At 39.2% G+C, this 20,651-nt stretch overlaps 1 protein-coding gene across 7 annotated transcripts in view; it reads left to right on the top strand.

Annotated features, from left to right (window-relative positions):
- The first annotated feature begins 4,008 nt into the window (after positions 1-4,008).
- PPP1R12A (protein phosphatase 1 regulatory subunit 12A) overlaps positions 4,009-20,651 on the top strand; it is a 178,717-nt gene continuing 162,074 nt past the window's right edge. For 3 of the 7 annotated variants that reach the window (XM_020993444.2, XM_020993443.2, XM_020993447.2), the window contains exon 1: positions 4,011-4,361. In XM_020993444.2, coding sequence (XP_020849103.1) covers positions 4,125-4,361 — 237 coding nt within the window. In that variant the 5' untranslated portion in view covers positions 4,011-4,124. Of the gene's footprint in view, positions 4,362-20,651 lie in introns of all 7 variants that reach the window. The other 4 variants (XM_020993442.2, XM_078146430.1, XM_020993446.2 and 1 more) reach the window with 4 other exon arrangements.

Here is a 20,651-nt window from a genome sequence, read left to right as displayed (position 1 = left end):
TAAGGCCTTAAAAAGTTTAAAAAGGACTTTTCTCACAAAACTATTAGCTACATAAAAGAATTATTATCCCATGGAAAATAAGGCTGAGTGATTAAGTGACAACCACAAGTAGGAAGTTGCACTCAAAAGCTGGACTGGGAAATAGGACTCAAAACGTAAGCCTTCTAGCTCTTTCTGTTGTGCTCTTACTACTACGTGAGTATTTCCTCTGGATTTTGAATTATTTTACATCCTACAGCAACAGTTAAAAACGAGGCACGGCCAACTCCTTTGATTCTGTCTCTGTCTCCAAACAGGTATTCAGGGCTATTTCTTCAGGTATTTTTAAGAGCTATCAAATATTCTTGGAAAACAGCTAGCAAAAGCTAAATTATGATCTTGGCTCTTCCCTGGGTTATTTTGGTTTTTTTTTCTTTTTTATTTGTTTGTTTTTTAGGTGGAGACCACTATAGCTAACAAGACAGCACCTCTTCTGATTCCTTTCCATGATCCAGAGAGCTGATGAGGCCTTTTGAAGGTATGGCAGATGCTCTAGGCATAGCCTTTAAGGGATCCTTTTACCACTTTGTGGTATTAAATCTGATCAGTGCTAACTCTGAATGTGAGAAAAAATTTTTATTAAGGATTTGTATTATTGTAGTAACATAATTTTTTAAAAATTAAGTACATAGGGGAAGCTAGGTGCTGCAGTGGATAGAGCAGACCCCAAGTCCTTTGACTCCAAATCTACCATGCTTCCCTCTGTACCACACTCGGAACTGGATTAGAATCTTGGTTCTGCAATTTCCTAAATGGGAGATCATGGGACTGATTCTGGGAGAGTCTGCATCTCATGTGCCTTATTTCCCCCATTTGTGCAATAATAGTGCAATAATACTTTCACTGCTGACTTTCCAGATTTGCTGTAAAGATCACATGAAACAGAATTCCTGTCACCTCATTCCCAAAGGAACTTTTCTTGACTCAAGCACACTGTCACTTCCTCTGATTCTTGTAGTCTTAGAGAGTTGCCTAGAATACTGAGAAGTTAAATGATTTGCCCAGGATCAGAGGCTGGAGTTGAACCCAGGTCTACATGATGCTACCACATATGAGAAAAAGTACATGCTTCTGTGTGTTGTAAAGAACCATATGTTATTAATGATGCAAGAAAAAGAAAGGATTTTGTTTAAGTGCAGCTAAGACAAAATTACCCCTCAGATCCAACTCTGAGTCTATATAATATAATGGGGAGAAATAACTGTTTCAAAACACTTTAAGTACATTATCTCATACGATTCTCATAACTCCACAAAGTACTGAGTTTCAGTACATGGTCTTAGTGTTTCAGGGACAAGATAGGAATTTGAGTTTTCCTATGTACAAGTTTGGTACTTTGTCTTCTCTATCTCTGGTCTAGTATGATTAGGAGTGGGCTACTAAAGTTATTTCAGAAACTGAGTGTTACTAGTGATAAAGCACCTGAACTTGAGATTTAGGATTATCTGACCTCTGTTGCCCTGTGTCCTACTCCATTTTCTTGGCAAAGATACTGGAGTGGTTTGTCATTTTCTTCTCCAGTGGACTGAGGCAAATAGAGATTAAGTGGCTTGCCCAAGGTCACACAGCTAGTGAATGTATGAGACTGAATTTGAACTCAGGTCTTACAGACTCCAGGCCCAGCTCTCTATCCACTAAGCCACCTGTCTCCTTTATTTGACCTACCTGCCCCCTCACATTGAAGTCTATTCTGAATGTGAATACTTCCTTATTACCTCCCACAATTGTTAGCCCCAGCCCAATTTTTTTATTTGTTTTGTCTCAATTCCCTGTTTAATTATCTATGTTTCTCCCTCCTTGAGGGCGAGGTTCACAATGTCCAGTGCATAAAAGGGAAAATGTTTTTTGGGGTGGTGGGACTTGTGATTTCTCCTAGAGAAGAAACTCTTACCAATGCTGTTCTGTATTAGTTCAGTAATTTAAGTTGCTTAGGGGAACTGAGAGAGGTTGTGACTTTCTCACAGTCAAGAGCCTGTAAGTCAGAGGAGAAGGACTTGAACCCAGGTCTCCCAGACTCTTAATGCTCCCTACTAGGGTGCAATGCCTCTCAATAAATGCTTGTGGAATTGAAACCAGTGCTTATTTGGCACAATGCCTGACACATAACACTTAATAAATGTTTACTGACTGACTGACTGAAACAGATTAGGTTAGGTAGGTCAGAGGTAGGCCTATGCCATCATCTAGTCCCCATGAGGTTCAGTGGCAAGAGCATGGGCTGTGGAGTCAGAAGCTCTCGTTTTAATCTCACCTGTGATACTGCCTCTGAAGCGTTAGACAATTAACTTAATTCCCTTAGACCGGTTTCATCATCTATTCAATGAGAAGTTGGACAAGATGACCTCTAAATGACCTTATAGTTCTAGACCTATAATCTTGATCATACACTGATAAACTGGGAAAGAATAATATATTTTACTTCAAGTTGGAGGCACAGTATTAGTAGAAAAGCCCTAAATCAGCTCCTTGAGAGACTTCAGTTCGAAGCTCACCTCTGACACTTTCTAGCTGTGTGACCCTGAGCCAAGTCACTTAACCACCCTGGGCCTCAGTTTCTTCATCTGCAAAAGGTGGATGACAATACTTTATGTCCTGCACAGGCTTTTGCTACAAGACAACCAAATGAGATCATGCACGAAAGGAGCTACATAGAACTTAAAGCCTATATTATAAATACCAGAGATTTAAGCGATTCAGAGATTAAGCTCTGAGACTTTCCACCCATAAAATCGAGGTAATACCCTTCATATATCAAAGAGGCATGGCCTTGTAAGATGAAAGGTGCTTTACAAATAATTTTTATTACAGTGAGGGATCATAGTGACCCCAGATTTGAAGCTAGAAGGCACCTGAGAGGTCATCTGGTCCAGCCTCCTCATTTTACAGATGAGGAAACTGAGGAACTGTGAGGTTAAATGACTGGGCCAGCATCACAAGTTATGGGTCATCAGCTGTGGTATTGGAAGCTAGGTCTTCCTATAAGAATAATAACATCTAAAATTGAAACCACGATGATGTCAGGTTTGCAAAGCACTTTATGTAAAATTATCTTATTTGATCCTCACAACTCAGTGAGGCTGTGTTATTAGAATTGGGTATTTGCACCCAGGTCTTTCTATAACAACTGCCAGCATTTCTAATTCGGTTTAAGGTTTTCACATTTGATCCTCAAAAACAACCCTGGGAGGTAGGTGCTATTATTATCCCCATTTTACATATGATGAAACTGAAGCACAGAAAGGTTAACCTTTTTTGTTCTCCCTACCCTGCGAAAGTAGGTGTTATCCTCATTTTACACACCAGGAAACTAGGGCAGTTAGATGACCGGCCCAGGGTCACACAGAGTCGTGGACTGTCTGAGACAGGATTCGAACCTCGGTCTTCCGGACACCACAGCCAAGGCTGTTGCACGTCTTGGATTAAGACGCCTCTGCAGAGCCAACGCTCGACCCCGGGACGAGGTGAATCCTCCCCTGACTCGGCCCCGGGGCGGCCCCGAAACACAATCCCCACCCCTTCCCTTCCTCCTCACCGCCCCGGTTCCGGGGCTCTGAAAGCCCCACCCTCTTCCCTCAGAAAGCCACCGCGCCCGGTCTCGGCGGTCACCCCTCGCTTCCTCCTCCTCAAGTAAGGGGCGGGAGAGAGAAAGAGGCAGAGCATGCGCAGTGGCCAAAGGGCGCCTCCCCGCTCAGCTCTCGCGAGGTTACGCTGCAGAGGCTGCTGGTGACTGGTAGTGGCATACCCTGAGGGGGGGCGGGGAGGGCGGGAGTGTTTGTGTGAGGACTGAACCAGAGAGGCCCGCCAGGTGCGCGCCGCCCCAGTGCTCTGTGGGATACCGGAAGTCCCGGGCGAGCGTCTCCTCCTCCCGCCTCCTCTCTGGTTCCCCACACCTCCTCCTCCTCCTCCTCCTCCTCCTCCTCCTCCTCCTCCTCCTCCTCCTCCTCCTCCTAGTCTCCCCGGCGCGCGCCCCCGCGCTCGCGCCCCCCTCCACCTCCAGCCCGCCGCCCCTCCCTTTCCCCCCTCCCTTCCTCCCTCTCCCTCCCTCCTCCCCTCGCGATAAGAAGACCCGGCGGCCGGAGAGGGGGATGAAGATGGCGGACGCGAAGCAGAAGCGGAACGAGCAGCTGAAGCGCTGGATCGGCTCCGAGACGGACCTCGAGCCGCCTGTGGTGAAGCGCCAGAAGACCAAGGTGAAGTTCGACGATGGCGCCGTCTTCCTGGCAGCCTGCTCCAGCGGGGACACGGACGAGGTGCTCGAGCTGCTGCACCGCGGCGCCGACATCAACTACGCCAATGTGGACGGACTCACTGCCCTGCACCAGGTCTGTCCGAGCGGCCGCTGCCGGAGGCCCCGGAGCGCCCGGCCCGGGCCCCGCGGGAGGCGCACGCACACCGTAGGCGCCTAATTCATGCCGGGCTGGGCTTGACCCGGCCTCCTCCCCTGCCCTACCACCTTCCACCCCAGGGGGCCCGAGGGAGACCCCGGACTGAGTGGTCGATTCGGGGACTGGCCGGCCTTCGAGGGCCGGAGAGAGACCTAGGGCTGACCGGGAAGGACGGCCACCCCCGTGCCGGCCCGGAGTCGAAATCGGCGGGGGTGGGGGGAGCGCTGGGTGGGTCCAAGGCGTGGGAGTGGAGAGAAAAAGGGGGTGATGGCGAAAGCTCTTGGGGATCCCATTTCTTCCCTTCCCCAACCGGTGCGTACAGCCTAGTCAACCCATCAGCATTTATCAAACGCCTACTATGTGTCAGGCGCTGTTTTTGCCTTGTTATCAGGATGGTGAGAGCGCTTGGAGATCCCTCTTCGGTGTGCAAAGTGAAGGGGGTGGTGGGAGCACTTAGGGATCTCCCCCCTCAGGGCATAAGACTTGGGGTTCTCAGTCCTCTACCCCTCCCCTCCCCGCAGCAGTCTGTGTTGTGTAGTGAAGTCTGGGAGTATTTACGAAGCGCCTACTACGTGCCAAGCCCTGCGCTAAGCGCCGGGGCTACAAAGAAAGGCAGAATAAACCCTTCTGCCCTCGCAGAGCTCACTGTCTGATAATGTATGGGGGAGGGGGAAGCCGCCCGGGAACTTGGGGCGCTGAGTGGGCACTGGCCTGCTGTTGGATAAGCCGACGGCTGCGGGGTCCCCGGCATTTGGAGCTTCCCGCCCAGGGCGATTTCCTGCCTGCCCTCCCGCCCCCGGTTCTGGGAGCGCAGGGGTGTGATCCCTCCAGCCCGGTCCGCACTTCTCCTTGTAGGGGTGGAGATGGAGTAGGTAGGTGGGGGGGTGCATTTAAGTGCTTCCCACCTCCCTTCCGGAAGGTTTCACTGAGAAGTTTGTTACGTGAGGATTTTGCCGCAGTGTCAGGGACCTTTCATCCCCAGTCTCTTCCCTCCCTCCCCTGTGTGTTGGTTTTTTCGAAACTTGCCCATCAGTGACACTAAATTGTCCTGGAATTGGTCTCGGCGAGGGGTGGGGGACGAGAGATCTTCTTAAGATATACTAATCGGGACGTGATTTTCGCCGGCCCCCCCCCCTCCCCGAAGGTGGGGGAAAGGAAACTAGGGACTTTGCTCAAAATGGATGCTTTGTGCATGTTAAAGTTTTATAGTAGAGTCAGATTGGGATCTCTCGATGTTAGCCAAATAAGGAGAGACTATTGGCAATCCAGAGATAACGTGGAACTTTGCCTTGAATAGGCCAAAAGTAATGGTACCACACAGAGTTCATCAGAATGGAAAGCAAATTTTTGTGTGAATGGTTGTAGTTGACAACCTATTGCATCTTTCCACATCTCAAAACTGAAACGGTGTATGGTGAAGGCTGTGGCTTTATTTTGAGCAATACATTGGAGATAAAACTTGTCCGTGGGTGGTGAAACTTGGGGCTTAGATTTCATGCATATTAGTTTGCCTCATATTTTATAGAGAGAGATATATGATCACATTTCCATTTCCCATTTTATTGCTTTCAGTTTAAATGAAAGAACTACATTTTAAGCTTTATTTCATTGAATCAGGCTTGATGTCAAACTTAGCTAGTCTTTGTTTACCAAGTTAATTAATTATGTGAGTTGAAACTACTGACAAAGTAATGGGGTAAAATGCAGCTCAAAATATGATGAACATCACTGTCTTCACATCATTTAACTTAGCTGTTTTAACCTGTTCTAGCAAAATGATAGTTGCCCTAGGTTTGTTTTGTGATTAAGTTTCTAACACTCTTGATTTTTAAAACTTAGGGTGATAGGAATGAAAAACCACTTTAGTAAATTTGTTTACTTTAAAATTAAGGTAGAAAATCCTAAATGTGACCAGGCCTGGCAATTTGTATTTTTATTTTAAGGGAGAAGAACTTTATGGCTTTATAAATCTTTCCATGCTGTTTATTTTATTATGAAATCATGAAATAATGGTTCTTGAAAAGGCAAAGATAATTGGGCAGACCTCAAGACATTGAAGAGTTGGTTTATTATAGTTGATTTTAATATTTTAAAGTGTTGTACCTTCATTTCTTCATTTGTCTCTCTTGTAACTGTGACCACAGTATATTTGAATGGGAAGAGAAAAGGGATCATTTGTGATACGTTAATGACGCTATTGGTTCAAACTGCACGTTTTATATTTAGTGACTTTTCAGTTCCATTTCTATAGCTAGTGTTTCAGTCTCTGCCTCTACAGTGTCACGGCAATTGCTTTGGCTTGGTTTTAAACACAGTACTGATTTTTATTCTGTACTTAGTGAGTTGAATTTTTGACTTCTGTAAACTTAATGTATTTTAGTTGGTTTACATAATTTATCACAGCATGTAAGTAGAAGTCCTAGTTAGAAAACTTTTTTACATAAGAACTTTGAAGTATCTCATTTTTGCAGCCCTCAGACTAGTGAAGTTCTATATTTTTTAAAATATTAAAGGTTACTTTTTATTTCTGTCATATGTTTTTCTTCATCTGTATTTCTTGTTTACCAACCTTTTTGGACATAGTGAGTGTGCTTTGCCATTGTGGTGAGGGAAGCAGGCACTTGTCTCTTGGAAAAGTGAAAAGTAAGAATAGAAGATCTGGAGGTTCCAAACAAAATCTGTTTGAAACAAAGAAAGCTGTTTGAAGGGTTTTAAGAGAGCTCTGCTACTTATGTTTTATCAACGACTGTAGTTCCTGCTGTAAAACAGACCTAATAACAAGTATGAGAAAAAAGTTAATTCAGTGATTTCTTAGTACTAATCCATTTTTTAAAACCTTGAATATAATTGATAGTTTATATTTAATAACATATCAGCTGGACCCATCAAAACATATTACACTGCAGAAATTCTTAATGGATTAAATGTTGCTCTGTTTTTAGTGTATTGGTCTCTTTTTTTTCCCCAACAAAAAAAATTTGGATTTCATTCTGATGTGGAAAGTCATTAAGAATTTCCTATTCCACTGATTGTCATTCATTGTTCTGACATTTTGCTTATATAATTGTACTTTAATTAAAAACAATCATAGGATCATAGATTTAGAACTGAAAAGAGAGACCTTAGAAGTCATCCAGGCCCATCTTATTTTACAGATAAAGAAACTGAGGTTTGGAGAGATTAATGCACTTTTTTATTTTGTTATGAATTACAAAAGCTGTTATTAAATAGAAGTTTTGTTATCCATATCAATCAGCAAGTGTTATTTATTAAATACATATTGTGTGTCAGGCACTGTATTGGAGATGTAACCCCTGCCCTCAAGGAAAATGGATCTTTTTGTAGTATTTTTTTCCCCATTTTTTCTAGCCAAAACCCCACCAGAATAGAAATGTCATGTTTCTTGCTTACCAGAAAAATCAGTAATTCTAGCAGAACTTTTTAGGTATTTCTCTTTTAGGAATAAATAATATTTTAAAGTGACTTAAAGATGTATTAACTTCTTGTATCGCACACATATATACATTTGTACACACACATATACATACATTTTCTGTTTAGTATGTGGTTATATACTCAATGCAGGAGTGTGAGTTAGATCCTAGGTATCAGTTAGGTCATATGTTTAACCCCCTCTCTTTTTTCTTTACAACTGCTCTTTTGGAAATCTCATCCACTTCCCTATCTCCACTGCCTTCCATAGCTGTAAACCTGACCTCTCTGCTGAGCTCTTCTACTTTTCCAACTGCCTGTTCCACCTGTATGGAAGTACTGTAGTAACTTCAGATTCAGATGGTTTATCCTTGACTTCATCAGTTTATCCTTTCACCTTTCTTACTTGCCTAAGTAAAAAAGCATCAACTCTTCCATTATCTACTTCCATTAATGGTGCCAACAGACTAGAAGTTTCTCAGTCTTCTTAAATCCCTGAGACCCTAAATATTCAGTTGCCAAGTTTCTTTGTATTCTTCCTTTTTTCTAGTTTCAATGCTGCCATACTAGTTGAAGCCCCAATTTCCCCACATAGGAGGGCTACTTCCGAGATCGCTGATTATTCTCTCTGCTGCCTCAGTCCACCCTGCATACTTCTACCAGTTTAATTTTCCTAAGATAGCATTTTTATCATTTTGGCTCAAAATCTCCGTTAGTTCTCCACTTTAATAAATGCTAGCATTTATAAATTGTTTTAAGGTTTTCAAAGTGTTTTTTACAAATGTTAGCACATTTCATGCAAACTTTTGAGATAGATGTTGTTATTATTCCTATTTACAGATGACAGAACAGAGACTGGAAGGTCAAGTGCCTTTCCCAGGGTCACACAGCTAATAAATGTCTGAGACAGCATTTAAACTCAGTTCCTCCTGACTCCAGGCCCACTAGCTATTGCAGCATTACTTTCCAAAGGATAGCATCTGAACATTACAACCTTACATTCAGTAACCTCACCCTTACATTATGCTTCTATCAAGTCAGTCTGTGCTTCTCTGCCTCCCTACCTTAGTTTAAGTCATTCATTTTTATATTTTTCTTTTGGTTGCTTCCCAAAACAAGCCCACTGTCCTCTAAGGCCCAGCTCATTTGTCAGCTCCACCATGAAATCCCTCCTCATGACTCCACCCAGAAGTGATTTGTCCTTCCTAGCCTAGATACTTGTATAATTCTGTTTCTATCACATATCCATATCCTTTGTATTATGCTTTATTTTTGTATATATATGTTTTCCTCTGCTGGTGTGTAAACTCTTATCAAACATAGACAAAATTGTATGTCCTGTGCCTTGCATACCAAAAAAATAAGTCTACGTTTAGATTAAAGGTTTATGAACCAGACATATGTTTCTTGCTGTGCATGTTGGGAAGATTTACAAAATAATAATTTTCTGTTGCTGCTGTTATTTTTATTGCTCTTGTTATCACCACTTTCCCTTCCCCCAACCTTTTTCCTGGTGATAATAAATAAACCATCCCAAATCTTAATTATATGCTAGAAAAATGTTCCTAATTGAACTGTTTATCCTTTCCCCAAGTAAATTTTTATCATCATTTAACTCTTTTAATATTGAATATTAATATGTATTTCCACATTGACATAATTACAAGTTAGCCTTATTTTTGAAAATTTGTATTAACACATGGGCAATTATTCTAGAATTGAATTAAGTCTTAAAAACAAATGAAATTTAAAATGCTACCAGTTCTGTATTATGTGCAAAGTGTTGCTTTCCTCACCTCTTGTCAGTAAAAAGAAAACTACTCAAGTGTTTGATAACAGACAAACCTTTGGTAACCCCCTAATTAGTTTTAATTTTCAAATGTGCTGTCATTGAGTTCCATAAAGAGTTTTGAGAGCTGGGGAAATGCCAACTGTGAACCAGCAGTTTGCAAATTCTATATTAATATGTTGTAATTATTGTGTTGGAGGCATTTTGCCTATTCAGTAGCTGAGGGATTGAAATCAAAGTAAATCTGTGGCTCATGAATATTTTATTAATCTTCATATTTTTTCAAGAGAAGAATTAAAAAAAACTTTTAAAATTATAAAGCTGTCCATTGAAAGTAATGTACTGTACACATCCCTGTTTTCTCTACTTAATTGTTAGATGAGAGATGCTATCCAAAAATTTTTTTTTAAGTAAGTCCCACACTTAAATATATTTAGAGGTTAGGAAAATATTGTGGGGATTAAGGTCATTCTGAGAATACATTTAACTTAGAATTTTAAACATTTAGAAATCATAGTTACCTAGAAAATTGAGAATTTACTCTGCATCTTCAGTTTGGAACATAACTTGAATTAGCCTTAAAATTGAGCTTGACTTGTTTTATAGAACTTAATTATTTGAATTAAAAACACAGTGGGGTCTTTTTTTAATTCTTTCAAGATGATTTTTTCTTGGCCTTAATGTAACACTTGTTATCTCTTAAATAGTATAGCACAAACACCTTATTCTTTTATGAGGTGATGGAAACAGTACTGAACTAAGAATCACCACCCTTCTAATCAGTGTACTGATGCTAAAAAAAAAATCACAGAATTAGAGAACTGAAAGAAATTTCAAGAAATCATGACTGACTCCTACCAAAATCATGAATCTTGTCTAGAATGTCCTCTGGTGAAACCAGTGGAGAGGAGCTCTGTGCTCCCCAAGGCAGGCCCATTCCATTTTTGGACAGCTCTATGATTCTATGACTTCTTGGCAAGAGCTTTGTGGTCTGACTTTGAAGTGGCATAACTAAATCCTTTCGCAGTTTGAGTAGCCAAAGGATAACTCCAAGCAGTGGACCGTCCTTTTGTCTAGATATAAGTAAGCAAAAATAAAACAGGGAAGAAATAAATTCTTTTCATGTAGGTGGGAATAGCCATATGTGCTGTCTCAAATCTGGAACAGTCCATTTCAAGATAACTTAATCGTACTTTTAAAAAGGATTTGCAAAATAAATGTCCTTTGTCAGTCCATATGTCCTGTTTTTTTATTTGGAAAACATTATGTTAGGCTCCCAATCTTGGAATTATATACATACAAAAAAGAAACTTAGTTTTAACAGTTTGTTTCAAAATTATGTACACATGGTGATTTTAAACATATTTAACATTAAGACAAATTCAGTGAAAATTTGGCTTGCAGTCTGAAGCCCACAGCCTACCCAGCCTTATTTTCAATGAAGTTGCCACTTTCCACCCCACACTGGTCTTCCCAGAAGAAAAGCTTGCCATATTGGCAAACTCCTTTTTGAAAGGTTGCAGTCTCTTGGTTTAGCTATTTATTTCTGAGATGGAAATGGTCTATATACATAATGACCTTAAACCTTAACACACGAAGGACATAAAACAAATTGGTTATATTTAGTTATAGACTTCTTTAAGTTAGTAGAGATCTTAGAAAACATTTCTAATCTAACTCTCTTATTTTATTGTTAAGGTTTTTCTTCATGTTGTTTTACAACATGGTCATTTCTCAATCTTTCGTCATTTCTCAATCTTTCACCCTTTCTCAAGGGACAAAGAAAAACAGTTAAGCAAAGCCAAACATTCTGCATCTGTAGTCCCTACATCTTTACTGGGAAGAGGGAAATGCATTTTATTATCTGAATTCTGGAAACAATATTGGTCATTGTATTTAATCTGAATTCAGTTGTCTTTGAATGTTTTACATTGTTGTAGACATGTATAGTCTTCTGGTTGTACTTTCTTTCCTATGTGTCAGTTTGTATAAGTCTGTCCTCCCCCCCCCAAAAAAAAATTTGTCATTCATTTTTTATGGCATAATATTTCATTAAATCCATATACCACACTTTGTTGACTTATTGCCTAGTTGGTGCCAACAGCAGCCTCATTTTATAGTTAATGAAACTTTGAGCAAGACATTTACCTTTTCTCAAGTCTCATTTACACAGCTAGTTACACAGAGATCCGATCTCTGTTTCCTGAGTTCCTGTCATTATTCTTTTTACTAAAGCCATACTTCTTTCTCGATGAGACTGAAGAAGAACTCTTGCAAATCTCTTATATTTTTGATACACAGCATTTGAGGCTCTCCAAAATTTGGTCTTACCCTAACATATATATATACATATATATATATATATATATATATATATATATATATATATTCCATCCTCCTTCTGCTGCCCCACCCTTTCCTTCCTAGATTCTAGCCTCCATCCATATTTAACTCCAAACCTAGAATCACAGAACTTTGGGCTTGGAAAGGGACTTTATGGATGCTAGGATCTAAGGGTTTGGAGATGGAAGGGATCTTAGACTAACACTGCCCCCCAAAAAAAATTGTTTTAGAAATTACTGAGACAGAAACATAGCCAGGGTTACACAGCAAAGTGGCAGAGCTAGCCCTTAAAGGCAAATCAGACTTTCTCCATTCTTTTTCTCAGATGTCACACTTCTAACTGTACCTTCAGTTCTCCCTTTATCCAAAACACACCCATCAATTAAGCACTTATGAAGTACCCACTAAATGCTAGGTACAAGGCAAAAACAGTGCCTGTCCTCAAGAGATTACATTCTATAGTCGCTCAGATGCCACCTTTTTAATGAAGTGTTTCCTGATACCCCACATTTGGCACAGTCTGTTCCTTTTCTGTATGCAAGTATCTTATTTATACCTCAGGCTCCACCTGTTCCCAGGATTGCCCCAGTCTCTGCTCATCACAGCTGGTATACTTTTGTCCAAGTTGGCATTTGGAAGTTTAACTTGTTTTGTATTTCCTTTTTGGAATATTGCATATTATTAGAATTAGAACCTTTAGATCCCAACTCTAGGGAATTACAGAGAAAGAAGGAGACCCAGAGATGTAAGTTGGCTTTCCCTAGTACCACAAGGTACATGGCAGGGCCAGTATTCTGCATGTCCAGATCCTCTGATTCCACCTCCAGTTCTTTTTGTATGATGCTCATTGTGTTCATGGTGCTGTCTCCTGAGAAGGATGTAATCTCTCTTTAGGAACAGCTGCTTTGTTCTGTACATATATGGTGTTCTGTACTTTAGAATGTGTCTAGTACATGTTTCATGATTGAGGAAAGCCTAAATTTGGCCTGGAGTATCAAAACCTATGGAAATATAATAAATTATCACCAAGGTGAGTTAATGTCTTCCCTACATTTTAAACATATACCAACATTTTGAAATACTTAAAAGGAAAGGAGACAGGTTTTATAAAGGTTTGTTAAAATTTGGTAGTGCCATAGTTTAATTTTGGCATAGAAAGTATTTTGATTATTAGAATCAATTGTTAATGTCATTGTTTATAACTGTTTTGGATATTTCTGTAGGAGGTAACTTGGGAGAAAATGTATATTTTGAGGTTTGAGAAATAAATATGTTCACATGATTTTTAAATGTCCAGCCTTTTCTAAATAAAATTTCTTACCTGCAGCACTTCAAGTAAATATATTCAGTCTTTACTAGTATTTTGATACATTTATCTTTTCATTGTTAATATGGCTAACCAGCAAAAGGTGAATGAGCTACACTGCTTTGCATTGCAGCTCTGCTTGTAAAGCAGTGCTTGTTCCTTATCCATTTGTACCCATAGATATGTTTCTACCTGTCTAGAGTTGCCATCAGCATTCCTGAAATGACAGTGGATAGAAACAGTGATCTAGGAATGAAAACTTTCGCAGCAGTCGCCTTTCTAGTAATCCTTAAAATGCCTTATGTGTAAAGCAGTAAGAACATAATCAAGAAAATTTATTCCTGCAAAAGGGGTTTTTTGAATCATTGCCAAGCAAGATAACTTCGAGGTACTGTCGTGTACTTGAATGGACCTATGTTGATTGAAAAACTGATGAGATCCCAGTCATCTAGGTGTTATTCTCCTACGTGATTCCACACAGGAATCATGCAAATCTGAGAGAGGACACAGCATACCTCCATGGTTCTCTTGATGTTTTGCAGCTATCAGTGCACCCCTTGGGCTATTCACTTTGTTATCCCTCACTTTCTATATATAGTTGGCCTGCCTTCTCTTCTTGTCATACAGTTCTTTGATGTGTTGAACTCTAAGCTCACCTACATTCTGAGAATGCATTCCTCCCTCCCCCTACCCTGTCTTTGGGAATACTTCTTTTCATTCAAAGCTAATCTTGGATGCCATGTCCCTGATCCTTTGAGTTGCTAGTGTTCTCTCCCTCCTCAAATGATCTTGTATTTGCTTTTCTGTGTAAATATTGCTTGCCCACAGTAGACTTGAAAGGGACCTGGGACTGTTCGTTCATTTCGTCTTTGTATCCTTACCACCTAGCATGCTACTTTGTAAATAGGTGGCACTTAGATTGTTGAACTGAATTGAAGCAAGCGAAATGATTGACAAATCATTGCTTTGAAGGATGGCCTTTTCCCTTTAGCCAACTGAAAAATTCATTCATCATGGTGTTATGGAAAGCATTGGATTTGGAGTAAAGATCTGCGTTTGCCCCTGGCTATTCATTTACTGTGTGAATTGGGGGTAAATACTGCTTAAGGCCTCAGTTTGTCATCTTCAAAAATCAGGGGGTTAGACTTGGTGATCCTTAAAGTACCTTCCAACTCATATGGTCAGTCACATTGCATTATTTGATAATGTATTTAAGTATTAGCAATATTAGATGTTTTTGAAAATATTAAATTTCTGCTTTGTGTTTCGTTTTACTTTACAGTTTTTAGAAAACAGGTCTTTTCCCTTGGGGAATTTCTCTTAAGGTACCCAGATAATAAAAGCTGGCTTTAATAGCTCTGTGTCTTTAACATGTAAAACTATTATAAACATATCTTTATAAGGAAAATCTTCATATAATGTTAGTTTGGCTCCCAAACTATTGTATATTTTTATGAATATATACAAATACCTTAAAATTATTTGCTTTTTGGCACTGTTTTACTCTATGGTTTTGCTGATTACTAATCTCTGAAAATTGTTACAGATTAACATACTAAAACTTTCGGAAGTTACCTGAATTGTTTGTTTTTTGGCTATTAATAGAATATGTAAACAATTAACATATAGAGTTGGAAGAGTTTTGTACCAAACTAAAACATTCTCTAGGATAGCTTTTGTAGTTGCCCAGCTATTATCATGATCATTGCTAAATAATATTGTTCATAATAGCAGCCATTTTAGGAAACTTTAATTCAAATTTCTGTGTAGGTTTGACTGACTGGAACCCTGGGTCACATAATTAAATGTTTATTTGGATTTGCCCATCTAGTGAAGTAACTGTTATATGGACTACCTCTTCCTCCTTAAAAAAAAATTGAGTTTTTCTGATAGTAAAGTTAAGCAATCAGCACTATACTTGTTTCTGCTTAAACAGAAACAAAATGACTTCTCCATATTTTAACATTGGTAATAATATATCACCTTCTATATATCCTTGAAATTTAGCCATATACAATCTCATTTAATGATGCACATGTGTATGTGTAATTGTATTTATTTATTTTAGGTTATAAAAATATAAAATACCTTCAGCAATGCCCTATAGCTTTTTGTGTGCAAAAGACTTACTTAGAAACATGTTAGAACTTCCCTTTTGAGAACTATTTATCCAGGATTTTGTTGCTGTTTTGATGACAAATTATCAAAATTTGATACCAAGGCAGATTTATTGTCTTCAATGGTGTGGATACTTTCTTTCAAGAGAGAGATGGGAAATGTTAACAAATGAAATTTTGAAAACACAAAGGGAAAAAATTCCAGTGAGTACAAATGGAATTTGCCTGAATACCCTGATGTTCTGGGAACTTATTAACCAAATGATATTTTTAAAGAAGGAAGAAGAAAAAAGAAGAAGAAATGTACAGAAGATGGTAGTAAGGCTAGGTAAAAGAGGATGAGTGTAAGAGTGAGGTTAAGTCTTCTAAAATAGTTTAACTTAGAATGAATTAAGGCTCTCTGGGGAGAGTAAGGATAACAACAACAAAAATTTTAAGTTTATGGCCAACGTCAGGGTGGGGGCTGGGGTGCAGAAGAATTGAGAATAGATCTTTGTGCCAGTAAATCTAATAGTCATTGAAATTGGCAAGTGTTTACAAAAATATAAATTGCTCAGATTAACAGAAGATACTTAATTGAAAGAATTCAAATAGGCATTGAGGAAACAAAACGATTGCTCTTTGCAGATGATACATGATGGTATTCTTAGAGAAACCTAGAGAATCAATTAAAAAACTGGTCGAAATAATTAACTTTATCAAAGTTGCAGTATATAAAATAAACCTTCATAAATCATAAGCATTTCTATATGTTACCAACAAAGTCTAGAGGGGAAAGAAAGAGAAATGCCATTTAAAGTAACTGCAAGCAATATAAAATACTTGAAGTCTAAATGCCAAAACAAACCAGGAACCATATAAAGAGAATTACAAAACTTTTCATACAAATAAAGTCAGATCTAAACAATTGGAGAAATATTAATTGCTCTTGAGTAGGCTGAGCCAACATAATAAAAATGACAGTCCTACCTAATATACTTATTCAGTGCCACACCAAACTATGAAAAAGTTATTTCATAGTGCTCGAAAAAATAATGACAAAATTCATCTGGAAGAACAAGGACAAGCCTATCAATGGGAAAAAAATGTGAAGGAAGGCCTAGCAAGACCAGTTCTCAAAGTATATTACAAAGTGATAATCAAAATGATCTGGTATTGGTTAAGAAGTAGAGTGGTGGTCAGTGGAATAATCAATTACACAATGGTAGTAAATGAACATAATCTAGTGTTTGATAAACTCAGCTGTCTAAGCTTTTGGGACAAGAACTGACTATTTGACAAAAATTACTAGAAAAACTGTAAAGCAGTTTGGCAGAAAGTGAGTATAGAAGTAGGTACAGGGCAGCATCTCACACTCTGTACCAAAATATGGTCAAAATGAGTATGTGATTTAAATATAAAGGGTGATACCTGAACATTAGATGAACGTGGAAAATTTTACCTGTTAAGTTCTAGGGATAAGGGAAGATTTATGACCAAACAAGAAGAGAGCATTACAGGATGTAAAATGGATAATTATGATTACATTAAATTAAAAGGTTTGTGCATAAAACCAATGAAGCCAAGATTTGGAAGGAAAGCAGGAAACTGGGGGGAAATTTTTACGTGTTTCTCTGATAAAGACCTTGTTTCTCAAATATAGAGAATGCAGTCAAATTTGTATGAATATGAGTCATTCCCCAGTTGAGAAATGGTCAAAAGATATGAACAAGCAGTTTAAAAAAAAAAACAAAGCTGTCTATAATCATATGGGAAAAAATGAAATGTTCTAAATCACTAAATATGAATTAGAGAAATGCAAATTAAGTCAACTCTGGTTGAAGGAACTGGGCATGCTTAGTTGGAGGAGAGAAGATGCAGGGGTGGACTTGATAACTTTCTTCAAATATTTGAAGGGCTGTGATGTAGAAGTAGGATTAGATTTTCCTCTGTCTCCAAAAGGCAGAACCAACTCTGTGGGTGGAAGTTGAAAAGAGGAATATTCAGATTTGATGTCCAGAAAGCTTCCTAGCATTTAGAGTTGTCCAAAAGTGTAATATACTGCTCTTCAAGATGGTAGCTTCCCCTTTTTTGAAGGTCTTCAAGTAGAAGCTGGATGCCCACTTATCAGGTTTGTTATAGTGCGAATTCTTTTGACATATGAATTGGCCCAGATGGCCACTGACATTTCTTCCAAATCTCAGATACTATGATACCTCTACTAAGAGGTGCTGATTTCTTTCGTATCCTGTCTTCCTTTGTGATCTTATAAATCTTTTCTGGAGAGTTGTTGTTGTTGTTTGGCCTTCATTCTGGAGGGAAGTTGTGCCATGACTTGCAAGTGAATTGGATTTAAGTGAGGGAGGGCTGTGCAAAGTTAGCCTCACTTTGTCCTCCAGAGCCATCTGGATCCAGTGGCAAGGTATAGATTAGGATGACTGGTGACAGCCCTGGATATAGGCATGAGACAATGAAGGCTTACATCAGGCTGGTGTCAGTTTCAGTGGTGGGGAACCTGTGACCTTACGGCCACATGTGGCTTTGGGTACAGCCTTTTGACTGAGTCCAAGTTTTACAGAACAAATCCTTTTATTAAGGAGATTTGTTCTGTGAAGCTTGAATTTCCTCAAAGGGCCATACCCTACGATCTAGAGGGCCTCCTGTGGCCTCGAGGCTTCAAGTTCCCCACCCCTGTAAGTAAAAGAGGCCTTTCTCTTTCTCATTTCTTACCTGCCTTTAATCACTGAGTAGGCATTGCCTTAGCCAAACTGAGACCAGTTAAAGATCTATAGAAAGTAACCATACTACCAGTGCAATCTTTAGATGTCCATCTGTTATCTCATTCTTCCTACATATCAACTTACCTCTTTATCTGGTCTTATATGTTCTTGATGATATTGTTCATGCCATTTCTCATAAGCAGGTAATCACTACAGATATATAGCTACCAAATAGTTTTCTGTTAAACTTTGGTTCATCTGAAATTTTGAGTGCATTGATTATAGCGTTCCTTGATTTGCAGCCATATGACATCACAGGAAAAGTACTGGCATAATGGTGGGGTTTTGTGACAGAGAACAGTATAAGCTCTGAATAATCTCTAGTGTCTTTTTATGAAGAATGTAGCATTTTAAAGTTTGCAAGGACCTTTGGATACACCAAATGAATTTTTTAAAAACCCAAAACATCAAACTTTTACTGTGTGCCAAGGATTGAGGATACGTATAGAAAAGCAAGACTGTCTTTGCTCCCAGGGAGCTCACAATCTAAAGAGGAGACAACACATAGAGGAGGTTTCAGCTGCAAGTCTGATTCAAAGAGGCCAGGGTTCTTAGGGTAAAGCAGTAAGGCAGATGGTAATGCATCTTCTTTAATGTTATTTCTACTGACTAAATCATATCACTTTTTGATCTTGAACCATTTGGCAGTGCCAAAGACTTTTTTGGGTGAGAACTTTTTTTTCAGGTCTTCTGTAATTATGGCTGTTGAGGAGGCAAGAATATACTGCTTGTGAAGCAGTCATCAGGCCACATTCCTAACAAGGATTGGTTCCCAGGATGATAGCTGAAGGGGCTGGACTAGTAGAAGGTCCGGTGCTCTTGAGAGTGCTGGTTTTCCCAAGGTTAGCAGGCTCAGAGTTTGAGATGTCTCTAAGTCCAAAGGAAGTAGTGGATAGTAAAGATGATTGTGGTAGTGGTTTTACTTGCCTGTCACACCTCTTATGTTTCCCTGAGGGTACCTTTAGTTAGGCTGGTTGGCCTACACTGTCTCACTTGATTCTTTCACACCAACTCTGTGAGGTAGGTACTATACATATTATCTCTTTTTTATATAAGGACGCAGGGTTTGGAAGGTTAGTTATTTGCATTTGGCCATATAGCTAGTAAGTATCAGAAAAGGAATTTGAACCCAGGTCTTTCCTGACTCCCAGGTGCATTACTATTTTGTTACATGATAGGCTCTGTTCACTCTCCATTGGTAGGCCCTGTATGAGATAGATAAAGATACTTTATGTCTTTTGAGAAGCTGTGGATTTCATTGAATAAGCCCTGCAGTGGTCTCCAACTTTAATGCAATCAGCCCATCATCTCCAGTCACTCACTATCTATAGGAATACAGGACATCCGCTATGATAATGGAACGCATCTTTGAACACCTTTGAAATCAGGATTCAATGATCATATGCATAGGACCAGGGAGATTATATATTCTTGCAGTTCTGAGTCAGCAGCAAAACTGAAGCTTAATGCCTTTTACCTTTCTATATGGTTCATCATAGATAAAGGTATCATGGATATATGATTAAAATATTCTTGTAAAAATTTCCACAGATAATGAAAGTAGGCATTAATCAGTAGTGCTGTGGTCTCAGTTTTCCTTTCATGGGTAAAAGTATTCGTCTGTATTCTTTTGTTCTTTTTGGGGATCTTATCCTCTTGAAGCTCTTGAAAATTGTTACCCAGCTGCTTTAAAAATGGCCATTTCTTGCGTGAATTTCTAACTTATGTGTTTGAGTTTCATCTTTGTAAGTGCGCTTTCCACTTCCTCATGTAGTTTATTACGCATTAAAATAAGAGTCCAATTGTTGATGAGAACGTGTTGAAATATTTTCAGATCTATTCCATTTCTCACCTGTTGTTTCAATAGGATCACAGATTTAAGAAGTCTAGTCCTACCCTCTATCTTAGAGTTGAGGAAACTGAGGTCAAGTGGTTGTGACTTGCTCAAGATCATAAAGGTAATGACAGTCAGTATTTGATTTCAAGTCTTTAATTTCTGGTCCGATACTCTTTCCATTGTAACAAACTTGACTCCTAAAGTTTCTTAAAATGCTCTCAAGGAAATCTTCCCTAGCTGGGTCTCACATTCAGTTCACTGCAAGCTCATTTTCCCTTCAGCTACTATTAGACAGTGAAGTGGATTTGCTAGTTGAACAGCTATGCAAAGAATGTTGACTAAGAGATGCCAGCCTACAGTATTAGTTTCTGATAGTGTGCCCCACAGGCTTTAGTCTCTCTTTTTTTCTGTCTTTCTGTTTCTGTCTCTCATATCAGTGAAGGCATAATTTGCAGATTACACACAGCTAGGAGCTGTAAGTAATAAATGCAACTGAATTGTAAGAATTCCAGTCCATGAGGAACAAGATGAAATTTGTAATTGAACATAGTACATTAAGTTCTGAAAATTAGTTGTTCTAGTTAGGGGGTAACCCATCTTGTTGGTAGTTCAAGTGAAACCAAACTGGGGGGATTTTAGTTTAT

Source organism: Phascolarctos cinereus, unplaced genomic scaffold, assembly GCF_003287225.1.
Source record: "Phascolarctos cinereus isolate Bilbo 61053 unplaced genomic scaffold, phaCin_HiC Scaffold_1;HRSCAF=81, whole genome shotgun sequence".
In the NCBI taxonomy this organism is placed as follows: domain Eukaryota; kingdom Metazoa; phylum Chordata; class Mammalia; order Diprotodontia; family Phascolarctidae; genus Phascolarctos; species Phascolarctos cinereus.
The sequence above is the reverse complement of the archived record's forward strand: the minus strand, read 5'-3'. Positions and strand labels throughout refer to the sequence as shown.